This window comes from Rhinolophus sinicus, chromosome 4 (assembly GCF_057876585.1).
Source record: "Rhinolophus sinicus isolate RSI-liver-muscle chromosome 4, RSI-T2T, whole genome shotgun sequence".
Lineage (NCBI taxonomy): Eukaryota > Metazoa > Chordata > Mammalia > Chiroptera > Rhinolophidae > Rhinolophus > Rhinolophus sinicus.
In genome coordinates this window covers 11087990-11100425 of record NC_142504.1, presented here as the reverse complement: position 1 = coordinate 11100425, position 12436 = coordinate 11087990, and the positions used below count along the sequence as shown (strand labels likewise).

The window sequence follows — 12436 nt, the reverse complement described above, 5'->3', positions numbered from 1 at the left end:
CTCCATTACCACCACCTGACTCTTGAAATCTCCCAAGACGGGACTTCCTGCCTTTCCCTAAACAAGGTAACCAATTCCACGTCCCTGTATCTTAGCTCATCTTGTTCTCTCCAGATAAGGAATCCCTGTCTCCCATCTGACGAGCAAATTTCAGGACATAAAACCCAGCTCAGACATTAACATCTCTCAAAGCCGTCCTTGACATTTACCCAATTGTGCAATCCTCAGACCCAGGAAAGCCAATGTCCCTTTCTTTGCACATGTTCCTTGGGCCCTCACCTGCCATGCCACTGCTGTTACTTACTCACATTGTCCTAGAATGCCGTCTGAGGCTATCTATATCCCCTACGAAATCATGGATTTGTGGCTTTTCCATTTCTAAATCCCCAGTGCCAAGCACAGCACTTGGCCTATCGTTAATCAATAAATATTTGTTGCATTAAATATAAGAAATTATCAACTATACGTACACTATGGTGATCAGCTAATCTCAGTTTGTCTGGAACTGTTCTCATTTTCCTGTATCCCAGGAAACCCCTCAGTCCTAGGCAAACTGGGACAGCTCGTTACCCTAAAGTATATACCTATTCACATATATGGACACACACTACAGGAATGGGCCTTAGGCAGACCTGAGGGTCAGCCCTGTTAGAGGGATAGTAGATATGGGAGACCAACTTTTCAGTCACCCATTTGGGCAGCAAGCGCTCAGGAATGTGCTGGAATTGTTCACAGTAATTTCCCCAGCGGGCAGGCAGGCACTGGTCAGTCTCCAGAACAACTGGGAAGGACCCCAAGGAATACATCTCCCCCAGACCGAATGGCCCAGGTGAGCATCTGGCTGCTCCTGACGGGATCCTGATGGGATCCACAGCCCAGACAGGTGGGCTCAACAGCAGCTGGACGACCAGGAAAGCCCTGCCCTGTGAGTTGTCCTCAGAAGTACAGCTGTCTGCCGGTTTCCATTCGTCACGTCATTAACACCCCAAAAAGAGCCTTTCACCAGGGCAATTCTACTCACCATTCTGTTGTTTTTCTCCTGACGACTTTTCAGCTTTGGAGTTTTTCCCGTGGGGGTTGTGGCTTTTGTTGGAGCGCGTTCCGTTGACGTGATTCTGAGCTTCTGCAGATGTCTTTTTCTCAGCTTTGCCAGATGTGCCTGCTTCAGCCTGGTTTTTGGCTTCCATCTCCTTTTGTTTCTCCTCTGCAGCCAGGCGAGCCTTTTCCTCGGCTTCCTTCTTGGCCTTCTCCTCTGTGTCCGTGGCAAGTTAGGAAAGGCGTAGAAAAGAGGTCACACCATTCAAGTTGCCTCTTTGGTTGTTCAATAACCAATTATTGGCATTGGTAATTAATGCACTAAAACGACCTAAGGTGTCTACTGAGTGTTTTGGGTTAATTCAAGTCAGACTGGCACTTATATTCAGGAAACAAATATAATCTGGTCATGGTGATGTCGTTTTTGAAAAGTGGGTTAGAACAGGGGGCAGAGACAACGTAATAATAATAATAATAATTAATAATAATAATAATAAACAAGTATTATAATTGGTATTATCATCATCATCATAAATAACTTCTTTTGAGTGTGTCCTTGACACCAGGTATTACGCTAAATGCTTTTCAAGGATTATTTCCTTTCATTCTCAAAACAACCTTCGGTGGTAGCTGCTACTATTGTAACCCTATTTTACAAATGTGGACTTGAGACTTTCCCACAGTCACAGCAAAAACTGGAATCTCATGTGGGCTTGCTTAGGACCTAGTGTTTACACATAGGCTATTGATTATAAAACAAAAAGACAGGGAAAATTACCACCACTAGAATAATAGTTTCAGTCCACACTTTGGGATTTAAAAGTAGGCAGAGGATAATTAAGCCTTTCAAGAAACACGATCTACAAACTGTCCACAGATGAAAGGTGGCCTCTAGTTTGGTCAGGTACCCCGATCTATGGCTTCTCCTTTAATGACAGGATGTCAGCTTTATTTCCAGTTCAGTTGAGAGTGAAAGGGTGTGGCTCTTTACTTAATCAAAAACATACCGTAACTGTATTTGGTCATGTAGTTATGAAAAGATGGGCTGGTTTAGTTAACTAGTATTTGTTGAGCAGCTAGAGTGTCAAGTACCCTTTTAGGCACTGGGCACACGGCAGCAAACAGACTTACGGAGTAGAGAGGACCATCGGTAAGTAAACAAATCACTAAGATAATTTCAGATGATGAAAAGGGCTTTGCAGAAATGTTAAGCAGCGTAATATGATAGAGCATGATCAGCCTCAGGGAGCGAGGTGGCATTAGATAAGGAGGTGACATTTGACCAAGTTCTGAATGATGAATAGCTGGCCAGGCCATAAATCAGGGAAAAGAGCCTTCCAGGCAGAGGAAGGAAAAAAATGTAAGGCCATGAGGCAGGAATGAGCTTGGTACGCTCTAGGAACATTGAGTTAGTCAGTACGGCTAAAGCAAATTGAGTGAGGGGTTAATGACAGATGAGACAGTCAAATGACCACGGACATGCAGGGCTGAAATCATGCAGGACCTTAGAGGCAGTGAAGGGGAGCTGGGTTGTAGAAAATAACATACACGGAAGGCACCTAACAAAGCCCAATCCTCCCTTAAGGTCCGGAGACTCACCTGCTTAACAGCCAATTCACTCCAAAGGCCCTCCAGACTGTGCCACCAACCGCCACTAGGAAAAGCACTATTGAATTTTGTCTCTAGATATGTGAACAATGTCCTACACCTCATTATCTGGGGTCCTCTTTATTTCCCTTGGTCCAGACAAAAGCTGACTTTCATAGATGACAAGTTTATTTTTAACCTAATGGGGACCAGAGTGGTTACGCATGTGATGTTTCCCTTTGATTTAGCTGCTAAAGAGCACAAAGCCAAAATGGGGTCCCAGTACACATGCTCATGGGGCTTCACGGTATTGTACTTTGCGGGTTCTAGCACCTCTGGCTTCATTGTACTTTTCCTGTCCTTACATTTGCCTGGCTTAGATGTCCTCCTTAACACATTATGCGATTTTCATTCATTCCTTCATTGATTTGTCCATTCACCCATCCAAACCAATACCCTGGCCTCACGCCAGACCAAATAAATCAGACTCTGGAGGGAGAGGGACAAGAATAGGACATTTTAAGTGATCTCCAGATGATTCTAATACACAGCATGGATTCAAAGTTTAAACGACTGCCATTCAATATTTTGCGCCATTCTACCGCCTAACAGGATGAATTTATAATTTGCAATGAAAAAGGAAAAGAAAGATTTCTTTACAAAGTGACATAATTATGTGCATATATGCTATAATATGTCTTCTGGCTCTTCCAGAAAGGTACAACTAAAGAGTACAAGAATGTCCTTGCAGAAGAGCTGGCACTCTCAGTAGATGCCAGGGCCACAGAAGGCCCACTAGAATGTTCATCCAGATGTCCTCTCATTCTTCTGCAGTGCCCCGAGGACAAAGGTCTAATGTCATCTCCATCCCTGAATTCCAGTACTTGGTACCATGCCTGGCACCAGCAGATACTCATGGAGTATTTGTTTACTAAATGAAATGGACACAATGGGTGTGAGTCACCCCACCTGCCAATGAACCAGACTTGTACACATTCCATCATTGGCAATCTAGACTGGCGTAAAACACAGAAAGTGTACAAACTCTGAAGTCCTGCTCTAAGAGAATCAGCCATTTGACAAATGTTAGTTTCCTTAACCACTAATGTAGGTGAGTAAAAAGATGATTATTTTTACTACACAGAGAGGGAAATTGAGGCATGGGGAAGGAGAATTCATTCACACTGAGGTTTCAGCTAAAATAATTTCTAATCCCTGCACTGAACCCCCACTGAATCTGTGGCAAACTTTCAACATTCAAAATATCCCCAAGATAAAAACGATTTTGATTAAAAACTGAAGGTGTGCAAGTCCGGTTTGCTACGAGAGAGCCTAAACTATTGTCTGAGCAAGAAAAATTCCTTTGACAACTGAGTCAGACCAATTTTCTATGGGAAGTCTAGCAAAAAAATAACTGGGAGGGGGTACATTTCAGAAGCAAATCTGTTTTTGCTCAACTACAGCTGACAGTGGGCAATTCATAATTAAATTACTGAATGGTAGCTCCTACGACAACTCCCAGCTCCAAGATGAGCCAGCCCCACTGTATGGTTCCTTTCCCTGCAGAAACTGTGTTCCTTGGGTAGCTCTGCGATGTCCTTCAACTTCTCTACTCCCATCTCTTGCTCCTGTTTCTAAAATATCTGATATTGGTGTGATCAACAATCAGCACCCAAATTGGTACTTCTCAAAAGAAGTAGACAGAAACAAGCAAACTCATCAATAAGAGAATAGAAAATAAATCAACAGGAGGTAGGTCTGTTCCACTGTCATCAGATTCCCTTTTATATACCTGGTGGAATTATTAATATAAATAAAATTGCCATACAATGACAAAAAACGTAGGTGAGAGCACAGTGAATCCATAACGTGCTGACACGTCCCAGCGATGGCATGTATACAGAGAATTCACTTTTCGGGTCTGAGATTCAACCTGCTCGGCAGTCCTGGGCTTCTAGTCTAGCAGAAAGCAGATGTGTAGTTCAATCCCATTTCAGACTCTCTGTGCTGGTGTGACGCGTTATGAAATGGCCAAAAGCAAGCAGTGAAAGAGTTAAGGTAGAGTAAAGCCTTCATGATCCACGAATTACATTCCTTCTGAGAACTGGTTCTATCTCACACTGAATGTCTGCACAGTTTTGGAAAAATACATCAATGTCTTCATTTAATTTGCCCTTCTGAATAATGATATCATAGGCTCTTGGTTAAAATGGTATCGGGTTAGTTATCCCTTGACATAATTTTCTGAAATGCCTATTTAAACTACTTACAAACAGAGAAAGGGAAAGAAAAAGACAGAAACTGACTAATTGAAAAAAAAAACAACCAAAATACTATATGAATTTTTAATAGTCAACTGTCAATTATATACAAGAACAACAGAAAGTTACTTCTAGACATCAAAGGACTCAGAAGGTATTCCCACAGGACCTTTCTAAGTGCTCCAGCTGACAGAAAAGTTCAAGTGTATTAAAAACTCAAGAATGAGGAAAATATATTAATGATGGACAATAAAACTAGTAAATCTTTGTGTTTAAAAAAATTGTTCAGCTAGATATAAAATGATGCATATATTAAAAATAATATTAAAGGATGGGTTAATTATAAAATAATTTACTTATAATCACCTAGATTGGAAATCTCATATTTTTTCAATCAAAACTGAGTGAATGTGGAAGTAAGTTAAAATTCAATAAATTTATCAGCATTTGCAAAGGAGTATCACTATATACTATTTCATATTTACATTGATAAGAACATAATTCAATAAAAATGTAATGCTTATCTCTAGCAAAATAAAAATAGGATGCATTAAAAAAAGAACATAAACAAAGCTAAAAGGCATATGACAAACTGGGGTAGAACAGAAATTGCAAGATACTTTGTCAACTAAAGAACTACCATCTTTAAGATATAAAGAGTTATTATGAATCAATAATAAAAATATAATCATTTTCATAACAAAAATAAAGATGGGGAAATACAGGGAAATAGACACTCTCACCATATTTCTACAGGGAGAGAATGTTGGTTAAAAAAAGAATTCCAGAGAGAAATTGATAATATATATCAAGAGCTTTAAAAATGTTTCATTTACTTTGACCAAGGAATTCCATGTCTAGAAATTTATCCCAGACAAATAATCAGAGGGAGGCTTAAAGACTGTTGAGTTGTATATTCATGACAACATTATATAAAATAATGAAGAGCTGGAAATAAAATGCTCAATAATAAAGGGATGGTTCAACTATGAAATGACATACAATGGAAACATTTAAACTATCCTTTCTAAGAATATTCAGTATCAGGATAAAGTGTTCAAAGTAGAGACAGAAAAGTAAAATACAAGATGATAATATACTATGAGGCCAATTTATGGGAAAAATTTTGCATATATATGTATATATAGACATATATATATATATATATATATATATATATATATATATACTAAAAAGAATTACATCAGAATTTCAATAATAGTTATATCTGACTAGAGAGATGAGTGATTTTTAAATTTTCTTATACATATATGAGGTTTTATTTATAGTTCAGAATTAGGACCTAAACACATATTATCCTTACACCAGGAAAAAATGGTTTAAAAAGTATTAAATACTGAATGGAAATTGATTGATATTGACCAGACTTGCCAATTGTTATACCAACACATTCTTGCTTGGGAAAATGACTTCCAGTCTGAGAGCTATAAAAAATACTGATTTAGTCTTTCCTGACAGCTATGGGTTCTGGTCTACCTAGCTTTGTAAATCAGATTGGTTAATAAAACCAAGACCTTAGATCCAGTCCCATTTCTGTTCAGTTTAATAACAACATATGTTCAAGTGCCCCATGCAGGGAAGCTTTCTTGAAATCAGAGTTTCTTGGGGACAAAAAGAACAAAGAACACAACAGCCTGGGATAATCAAGTACAAACTGATCACTAACAGAAAAGCAGATGTAAACGTATGGTTCTTAACACCCATCCAACAGTCAACAGCATCCCCGGGAGGCTGAACGTGTTGCAAAATGATAGTTACAGGTTGCTACTTTACCACCATCTTCTTAACTTTGCATTCAAACCTCTAACTTTCTTTTCCAGTTTTTAAAAGGAACAGCTAACACATACAGGCAACGAACCGCATGTGTGTTCTGTCCTCAGCTCTTTACATAAATTATTTCTGTGCTTTGCATCAACTCTGTGATGTGCCTTATCATTCCCCCAAATTAAATGTTCTCAAAAAATCTACCTGAATTTCCCAAAGAGCACAAGACATGGGATAGGGAGTCAATTCTCCCCAACAACTGAAATTACTCCATTACAGGTCGTCCTGGAGAGTAGAAACAGTACAACTTCAACTCCTCTGAGAAAAGAAAGAGACAGACACCTCTCTTATAAAAAGGAGGTAGGGCAAACATCATTATGACATACCACCCCCATCTCTTTCAAAAGAAGAATTCTATGCTCATGAACAGGCCAAGCTGACCCCCAGCTTCCAAGTGACCTTGAACAACGCTTCTGTCCTATCCCACTTTGCAAGCCAAACTATCCTCCCACAAAATACACAGAACCAGGCTCTGTGCCAGGTCCATCCCCTTTCTCCCTGTTCTTCATTTCTACAGACAACACCTTCAGGGCTCAAGCCCAGGCAATCCTTCAAGTCCTGGCTACCAGCTGCCTTTCCAAACACCCCACTCAGCATTAGAGACAAGTCCTTTTATGCTTCCACAATAGCTTAAGCATATCTCTATCAGCATGCCTAATGGATTTAAAAATTATTAGCTGTTTATTTACCTGTCCTTCTCAAAGGGCCAGTTTTCTCCTGGTAAAGAAACTGGCTCATGCTCCCTCAGGTGATTAGTTTCAGAAGGCAATTTTAGTAAGCCAGATAATTGCAAACAAATTATTTTGAAGTACGTCTTTATATTGGGTGTTGTCAGGAATTGGGTTTTCAAGTGTAATGAGTGTAATTGATTATAAGCGGGTGCTTCCTTGGAGATGATGCAGTAGCTGTCATCTCTGCTTGCAACGCCTGCCAGCAGGGAGGATTTAAATGTTGAAGGCATCTAAAGGAACTGTGAAAGGCTGCTTTTAAAATATGGACGAGGCGCTGGCTCCCTCCACAGCTCAGTGCAACATCGGCCCTGAAATGGTAAGGGCCCAACGAGGCCTTAAAAGCACCATAAATACAAATGCTTTGCCCCACCTGAAATGAGCAGCCCCCTGGACAGGATTCTGTGGATAAGCCACAGTGGTTGGACTTTGCATAACTCCAACTCCAAGTGAGGTGTCTTCTCTCCCGTATTAGCAGCAGCCCCCCAATGTATGAGGGGCCACGACTGCCAGAACATGCTCTCCCAGCCATTCTCATTCTTTTCACTTGTGTAGCTGGGTGGATAAAAGTATGCGACATGTATTTTGGGACATGAGGGGCGTTCAGGCCTCGTGGGTGCTGGCGATGAGTGCAAGGCCTTGACCAAACTCCATTCTTCCTTTGAAACGAAATCTGTAGTTGTATCCCCTCCCCCCAGGAGACTGTGAGCTTTGATGATAAGGATGTGTGTTACTCATCTCTGCACCCTCGGTATGGAGTACAGAGCCTGGCACACAGCAGGTACTCAATAGATGTTAGCCAAAAAAATAAAAATTAAAAATAAAAATGGCTGGTGTGGAAGGCTTGCCTCCACAAATCCATTGGCATGAGCTCCCTCTGAGCACCAAGAGCCAACCACGTCCCCGTCTTTCCTGATCTGAATTTTGATGATGTTTGCTTCTGCAGATTTCTGTTTACCTGCAGGGTACCTTCATCTCAGCAGATCAGTCTGAGTAATGACTGAAAGGAAATTGTAAACATCAAAGGAAGATGAAAATGCACGTAAGGAAATTACAACTCCTTTTGTCTCAACATAATGACTGAGGTGGCGATGGGCCAGGCTTTGCTTAGATAAAAGAAGACATAAAGGCTTCATAATTGTGCCACGTGATATGAAATGAGAATGACAAGATGGCCGAGCAGAAACCAAGAAATAACAACATCCATCCGCTGTGCGACCTTCATACCAAGAAGAGTTTAGTCATAGAGCATCAAGCTCACACTGTCAGGCGGCGTGGCGGTCTGCATCCCTCTATGGTGCACTGAGTCTTAGATATAATTGAAGGGCAAAAGTGGGCAGGTGCTACCATTCAGCAATTTGAATCTACCTCCTGAGATTCTACTTCCTGTGCAACACCTGTGAATCAGGGGGCACAACGCCTTGTTTCGTGAGTGGGTGCCGAGTGGGTGGGCCACGCCCTCTGGAACATACCCCAATGGCAGCTTACCTTTGGGTACCTTGGCCCTCCATCGCTCCCGATTGATGTGCACCACCTCAGTCCAAGTGGCTTTAAAACTCTTATAGTCAACAGGGATGACGGAGTTGGTGATTGGGGCGCTTCCTTCGGACCCAGCGCTCTTGACACCTGACCGCTTTGCATCTGCTAAACTGATGCTGTTCAAACTGGAGGACGAAACAAACAAACAAACAAATCACAGCAAAGGGGAGGGTTAATGTCTGCAAAATGCATGCCCACGAGCAAGCCCAAATGAGAAGTGGTTTGCACTCATCAAGTTCCTGCCAGGAAATTCCTGGGTCCTAAGGTTTGTAAGTCTTCTTTTCTGTAGATGATAGGTGGGAAATTCTGTGTTTTCAGCAGGAGAAAAAAAATCAATATTTCAGCCTTCCGAGTATCGCTCTTCCCCATATTTCTTATCTGTTCATTGGTACCCTCTTTTTCAATATGACTAGAATTCTCTACATGACTTTTCTGTCTTCAACTTTCTGAAATTAACTAATTTGAACGCAGGCTTCAATTTGATCCCACAGTTCACCCACCTGCTTCCACACTGCCCACTATGCCAAGTTAACCCACCACTGAGGTCTTTTTCTCCTACCCGGCCTCCCCCTGCACTCAGGTGCCTCTGATCCCAGGATCCCCACGGCCAGGGGAAGCTGATTTCCTTATGTTCCTGTTCCTGGGGGGAGGTAGAGGGGCAGAGATAGCTTGGACACTAGTCGTGCAAGAGACCTTTCCTTTTTTTAAATATCATTATTACTTGACCCTTGAAACATGGGCAACTTTGCAAATTTAGAAAGTGCCATCCTTCTGGGTAACTTTACAGAAAAGTATCACACACTTGCAGGTGGCCAGAGCAGTGACTGGCATGAATGCAAACCCGCTGAATAACACCTGAGGCTGACTAGACAAGCAGAGCACGTTTCAGCCCTCTGCTTGCAGAGCTGTGGGCCTGTGGGACTCAGGCAGGCGCCTCGGCTGTGGCTGGGTCCATCCACCTTGAGCGTCCGTCCCTGGGATCCCACTCTCCTAACATTCCTCTCGCCTTCCCTTCTCCCAATTTACTGCTTCTCTTGCTCTGTTCCTCTCTTTTTCCTATTCAATCTATTTCTCTCCTTTCTCCTTTATGAGAAACTCCAAGGTTTTGCATGGATGAGGAGGAGCGGGGTAGCCGTAGCAGTATGACTAACTAGCAGTAATATGACTAATAAGACTAAGTGTTAGCTTTATTGTAGCTGCTGGCACTTCCTCTGTGCTGGGCTTTGTTACACGGGCTTTACTTAGGCTGAATAGCTCCTTTAACCTTCCCTGCAACCTAGGAGCATGATAATCAACATTTTCTCAGAGGGGGAAACTGAGGCAACTTGCCTGAGATTGCACAGCTAATAAGAATGGCAGCAGAATGTTTGACCCCACCATAAGCAAAGGCACCACAAGAGAAAATGGGAGTGTGGGGGGGAGGGAGCTTATGCCGGGTACCTGCCTGTCATGATTTAGACCCTGGTCACTCCCTTACAGGCCATGCTGGGGGGTATAAATAGTAGAACTTCAACTCCCCTGAGAAAAGAAAGAGGCAGACACCTCTCTTACCATGTTTCCCTGAAATAAGACCTAACCGGAAAATAAGCCCTAGCATGATTTTTCAGGACGACATCCCCTAAACATAAGCCCTAATGCGTCTTTTGGGGCAAAAAGTAATGTAAGACCCGGTCTTATTTTCGGGGAAACACAGTATGAGAAGGAGATAGGGCAAACATCATTATGAAATACCACCCCCATCCCTTCCAAAAGGAAAATTCTATCCTCATGGACAGGCCAAGCTGACCCCCAGCCTTCAAGCTTCTCCACTGACCTTGAACGCCTTTGTCCTGTCCCACCAGTTTGGGAGGTTTCATCAATTACTGGATTGACAATCTTGTCCGTCATGTCAGTGAGCACAGTGAAGGTGGGTTCCACGATGAAGTCAATAAAACCTGCAGACAAACAGCAGTGCCTCAGAGAACCTATGTATTAACCCGGGTCTTTCCATCTCTCCTCCTGGAAACTGACGAGTCTTACCCTTCTTTTACAACTCATTTACAAAGGAGCTCCAGATCAGATTAGGAGTGAGTAGGTTGGTTTTATTCATTTAATTATATTCCTTGATTTGAATATCATGAGTCAGCTCCATTTTTCCTACTTAATTTTCCCATGACTTTTTTAGTAGATAGTTCAATAAAGTGCTTAAAAGATATTAATTCAACATCCACTCTGCAACAAATGCCATGATGGGTGCTGCATAAAAGACTAAGATGTATAACATAAACTGCCTGCCTTCAGGAGTTTTTAGGAGAGATTAATGAGCACAAAAAAATGACCCCCTAGAATACATGGAAAGGGCCAAAGGGGAAGCCCCCAATAAAGGCCCCTGGAAAGATAAGGGAGGGAGGATATTTTCCCCTCCCGCTGAGAGGGCTGCAAACAGCTTCATGGAGGTTGTGTTATTTGTACTGAGCCCTATAGCTATTCACTCTGGTGGGAAGTGGGGGGCGGCAAGGGATGGAATAAGCAAAGCAACAAGGATAGGAATAAATGCAGGATGCGTATGAGGCCTTAGGGATTCTTTTGTGGTCAGATGGAGAAAGCCTAGGAAGGCAGGTCACCATCAGCTCAGAGAGGGAGGGTCCTAAGGGTTGAGCTGAGGGGTTGGGACTTAGATGGGCACTTGAAGCCTCTTGAGATGTTTGGGCAGCATCACAAGAAGATTTTTTAAATGGTCTTTAGGGAAACTAATCTGGCAAGAAGGATGGGAAGGGAGACAGTGGGAGCGGCTGAGTCTGGGGAAATCGTTTTAGAAGAAGTTGCAGTAACTCAAAGGAAAGGTAAGAACGGCAGGATCCAGTGCCATGTGAGTGGGAATGGAAAAGAGGCACAGATACAGACACAACAGGAGGTGGTCCTGCGGCTAGGTGGGATCTGTCAGAGACCTCCAACAGCAAAGCAGAGAAGACACGGAAAATGGGGGAGAAAGACTCAGATGGGCTCAGTCTTAGATCTTGAGGGTCAGGGGACACAGCTGGATGGGAGACGGTCAACAGAATTGGAAGAAACAGAGTTGGAAACTGGGAGAGGCTTCAGATCTGGAACTGTACCTTCGAGAGATGGCCATGCTGGGGAGATAGTTGATGTTGGGCTAGAATGACTATCTCAACAACTCAAAAATACCCAAGTATTCTACGACGCATCAGAAGAAAATATATGAGCTGGAACCACTGGTGGCAATTCATTACGCAGCCACATGAAGATGGAAGGAAATGAAATACCAAAGGAAATGTGGTATTTGGAAATATGTAAATGCTTATTTGGTTTTCACAATGACTGAAGTAGAGGCGATACTGGAATTTAATGCCCAGCAGTGAAGATACTGAAGGTCCTATAATGTAATTGGCAAAATAAGAATTGCCCAATCTACTACAACAGTATCCTGATAAGAAACACTGA

At 42.3% G+C, this 12436-nt stretch overlaps 1 protein-coding gene across 11 annotated transcripts in view; it reads right to left on the bottom strand.

The window, feature by feature from the left end:
• PDE1C (phosphodiesterase 1C) overlaps positions 1–12436 on the bottom strand; it is a 483269-nt gene that overhangs the window by 54623 nt on the left and 416210 nt on the right. For all 11 annotated transcript variants that reach the window (XM_074340964.2, XM_074340965.2, XM_074340966.2 and 8 more), the window contains 3 exons: positions 10809–10929; positions 8945–9120; positions 1022–1252 (listed from right to left, as the gene is read on the bottom strand). In XM_074340964.2, coding sequence (XP_074197065.1) covers positions 1022–1252; positions 8945–9120; positions 10809–10929 — 528 coding nt within the window. The remainder of the gene's footprint in view (positions 1–1021; positions 1253–8944; positions 9121–10808; positions 10930–12436) is intronic.